Here is a 4,494-nt window from a genome sequence, read left to right as displayed (position 1 = left end):
TAACTATATAACCTAATCTCGAGAAGGTCGAAAGGCTTGATCACCAGGTTGTGACATTCATACCTTACCGTTGGACCAAGCATGCCCCCTCTGGAATGAATAGAGAATGTGATTGTTATAAATAAACATCCAAAGCACATATGGGAAAATCTAGGCGTCACCAAACATGAGTGATATAGATTTTGTCATCACTTCTCACATCTCTACAAAGGTAAACGTTGGTGGGTCTATATGGACATTGGGCCGGGCCCAATTGTTATGTGACATGGAGACACTAAGGCCCAAAAAGAGAGAGAGAGAGAGAGAGAGAGAGAGAGAGAGAGAGAGAGAGAGAGAGCATCTCAGCTCAGATTCTAAGTTCTGAGTTGAAACTTGAAAGGGGATTCGTAGGTCAATCAATAGCAATAGTAAATATCGTTTTGAGTTTTCAGAAAGGAGAAGGAGAGGGAAGGCTGTGAGAGGACCATGGCATAGCCTGTGGAAGCTTCTCCTTGGATTTCATCTCATCGTCGCCATGGCCGTCAAGCTTGTTTATATTCTCTTGTGCTTTATTGCACAACTTCACCTCTCCCTCGCCGGTGAGTGTGCTCGTTAATTTTCTGTTTCTCTGTGTGATCATGCATTTTAAGCTTAACTATGGAAATTCCACCTTTGCTTTAGTCGATCAGGTTATACTTCTGTTTTATCACTGTGCAAATGTTGTTAACTTTGTTTCTTCTACGGGAATCAAGGAATCCGGAAGAATAGTTGCTTGAAATCAATCCAAAACGAGTTTTTGAGTACTTTTGAGTTATTGGGACTTGTTCATAGTACTGCGTAGTATCATTGATTATCAATTTGAACACTGTATTAGTTTGCGAGATTGGAAATTTTCCAATTTCTCTGAATAATACTATTTTAGTGATCATTTCATTTTGTAGGTTAATGATCGTACATCTAAGGATGTAGGGAGCGGTAGTTTTAAATTTGAGAATAGTGTTTTCTGTGATTTGCATGATTTGAATGTTTACGGTTGGTGATTTTTGATGACTTGTTGCTTAGGTTGATTTTGCGTTCTGGAATGTTTTCTCTTGGGCATATTTTGATAGGTGTTATTGCACACTCTAAGATTTCATTCTTTGTAGTCTTCGCTCCACTCCCAGATCTAGGATAATACCACCACCACCAACACACTTAATATTAACTGGTAGTGGTTCATCGTTCGTTGAATGCCTGTATATACAATTTTTTCCCCCTTAATGGCTGATGTAAGACACTCAAGTGGATACACTGTGTCCTTTGAGAACTTCAGGTTTATTCAACCAAAAATTTCAGGGCTTTAGCCAACAAGATCCACTGTCACTTGGGGTTTTTTTGGGTTGTATATGGGCGATGAAATAAAATTTCCATGTTTGTTAAATTAGGGGTTTCCATAAAAATTTTCTGTTCTCCAGTCAAGAGAGCCTTAATCTGACTGGTACATGAATATTTTTTCTGCAACCTCTTTTCATTTTTATCCATTCTTGAACCCTTCTATCCCAATATTGCACAATAAGTGGGTTGTTAACCCCTCAAGCCCTCACTGAGAGCTCACTATTCTCTCATATTTCCTTTTTGTTGTCGTTTTTCTATCTTACTACTAATTTTCCTTCTTCTAGTTGTTTCTGGAAGGATTTTCCGCTGTTGGTTGGTGTAGTTGCCGACTTGCCGGCGGATGGTAATAACCTTCTTTGTTATGCTTGCCTGGTAATGGGATTAAATGTTTGTAGGAAGCTTTCCTCTTTGGAGTCGAAACTAGTGGAGTGATACCACTCGAAACATTGTCAAAATTTCAGCGAAACTGCTAAATTTTGATTGAATTATGCATTTTATACAAAGGATTTGACCAAAACGATCCTGAAATCCAAAACATGGTCAACATTGCAAAATTTCCACCGAAGACCTAAGTATTGCCATTGGTTTCATTTCGACTTTTGTCAAAATCGAAATATTTTGAAAAATTTCGGTTATTTTGACTGAAATTTCATAACAGTGCTTGGCATGTGATCCTTTAGTAGAATAGGGTTCACAACAACAATAACTCAGCCTTTTCCCAATTGAATGGGGTTACCAATCTATAAATACGCTGCTATGCGTAAGAGGGTGAAAAATGCTACTAGCAGTTTCTCTCTCTCCTCCACTCTGTCTTCCCTGTGAAAATTAGGGTTTTAAACTTTGACTGTGAGGATTTCTTCAGCTGTTCGAGGTCTCGCTCAATCGTTGATCGAGGGAATCCATTGGGTTGCTAATAAGGGACCCTTGTTTATGTTCCATATTCCTTTGCATGTACTGCACCATATTCCTTTGCATGTACTGCACCTGTGGTACACAGAGGTAACCCTAAACCATAATTTTGTTCTTGTTGCATTTTCTCTAATGCCTACGAGGAATGGCTCATGGTGGAAATTTTGAGTCAGGATTGCCCACAGACAGCACTTTTCTTAAAAACTCTTTCTTATATTCTTCTGCTCTTATGGTGCTCTCATTTTGATACAACTTCCTTTCTTGTATTATTTCTGACAAAATGAAAACCACAGCTGGAGAAAAATTCAATCTCTTTCCATCTCTTACCATATAGAATCTCAGTTTTTATTGGAAGACCTTATATTAGATCGTTTAATCTTATTTCCTTTCATTTTGGTAATTTCTTAAACCATTTTAGCATCAGCCTTGTGCCTTTGCAACTTAATTAGCCTTTTTATTGTTATTGATTTGATTCTGAGTTATTTAAAATACATGAACTCAGTATCTTAGTCAATTCCTATTTTATATACTAAGAATACTTTGACTTGATAAATATTTATGGACAAGCTACTATTTGATAGGAGTTGTTGCCCCTTACACATTCATATTTGCTTTGGGAACTGACACGCATTGTTGTCCAGTTCAATGGACGGAGCAATTTTAAAATTCCAGCTATGCCTTGGAAATAACTAAAAGAGGGTAGAAATGCTACCTGCATTTGTATTTCCAGATTGCTAAATTTTATTTTACTCATGGAAGTAGTACTGCTGTTTGGTAAAGTTCATTCCTTTGTTTGGAAACAGTTGTATGTTTTTTTTTTTTTTTTTGAAGAGATCATTTGTACCAGATTGTTGGTTTGCATTCTTTTTTGTCTAAAGTGCATTTTATATTGAAATTTCAGGAGAAGAATATTATTTAGAGTCCGTTCCGGATCTTGAGTTGTCAATGTATTTAAATATGGATGGATATCCTTGCGTGCGGTTGCTGAACCTTTCTGGTGAAATTGGTTGTGCAAGTAAGTATCAATAGTAGTCTTCTTGTTCATTCAGTCTTGCATCATGCTACTGTCAGATGCAAGTTATTATCTCATCAAGTTCTCTCTCTCTCTCTCTCTCTCTCTCTCTTTTGTTGATGAACTTGTGGTCATGTTATTTTGTCTAACAAAGTCCCGATAATATCTTCAGATCCTGGACGTGAAAAGGTTGTTGCTCCAATCATAAGATTCAAGAATGAGACTGAGTTGGCTGATTTATCTGCTGTTTTGGTGTCTATAGATGACATGCAAAATTTCTTTGCCAGGTTTCTTCTGTCTACTTCTTAATCTGTATTTTTTGTTTGTTAGGCAATAGATTCCATCAAATGCAAAAATTGAAATTTGCTAAACCAACTACTATTTCTATTGTCTGGGGAATTAGTGATTGGTCAATTAGATGCAGAGTACTTGCTTTATATCTTTTGGAGATGTCCTCAATTTGGGAGAAAATATTCTATGATATAATTATTTTTAAGTGTAAAAGAAGAAGCACCATACATCCTAAGCTGTCTCACAATGGAGAAAAAAGTAGTCATCACTGTCTTCCTTATATGCAACATTAGTTTCTCTATAAGATGAATGAAAATTTCAGTTCAATGTGGAATGAAGGTGCAGGGTGCTTACAATTTTTTTTTTTTTTTTTTGGGGTCTCTTGTCAAAAGTTTACTTAGTTTAATAGACAATGGTACTGAAGTAATTTCACAGAAGTATGTACGAATTTTTCAAACTAAGGGGAGCTTACCTCTAATTTATGAATTGTGGGATATGATGGTAATTTTTTTGATGGAGACTTCTATTGCATATAGAGAAATAGAAGATACATATGTATTGTACAACAAGAAAGGAGGATTAAATCCAAGTAAGCCTCCCATGAGAGATTACTCAATAGGGTAAGGACCCATGTACACAGAAGCGCTATTCACCCCACCCCTAGCTAATTCATTGGCAAAGGACTTGGTAGAGTGCAATCGCCAAGGGAAATCTTGAGTGAAAAGTTGGTATGTTTGATAGCCCAATTAAGTCAACTCAAGCCACTCGGTTGCGGCTATGCTATATTGATGTGGCCACAAAAGAATATGGAGAAAATTGAGCCTATGATTAGGTATCTATTCCAGGAGATTAAGAACATAAATCCAGTAGCCCAAACAAGATGTCCAAATAGGAACATCCACGCCCAAACCGATAAACTATTCAAACTG

General features: G+C 36.8%; 1 protein-coding gene across 1 annotated transcript in view; it reads left to right on the top strand.

The window, feature by feature from the left end:
• Positions 1–375: 375 nt before the first annotated feature.
• LOC122064716 (nicastrin) overlaps positions 376–4,494 on the top strand; it is a 16,666-nt gene continuing 12,547 nt past the window's right edge. Inside the window, exons 1-3 of the mRNA XM_042628474.1 lie at positions 376–578; positions 3,164–3,277; positions 3,447–3,561. Coding sequence (XP_042484408.1) covers positions 515–578; positions 3,164–3,277; positions 3,447–3,561 — 293 coding nt within the window. The 5' untranslated portion in view covers positions 376–514. The remainder of the gene's footprint in view (positions 579–3,163; positions 3,278–3,446; positions 3,562–4,494) is intronic.

Source organism: Macadamia integrifolia, unplaced genomic scaffold, assembly GCF_013358625.1.
Source record: "Macadamia integrifolia cultivar HAES 741 unplaced genomic scaffold, SCU_Mint_v3 scaffold1727, whole genome shotgun sequence".
NCBI classification, from domain to species: Eukaryota; Viridiplantae; Streptophyta; class Magnoliopsida; order Proteales; family Proteaceae; genus Macadamia; species Macadamia integrifolia.
This window is presented reverse-complemented; position numbering and strand designations above follow the sequence as displayed.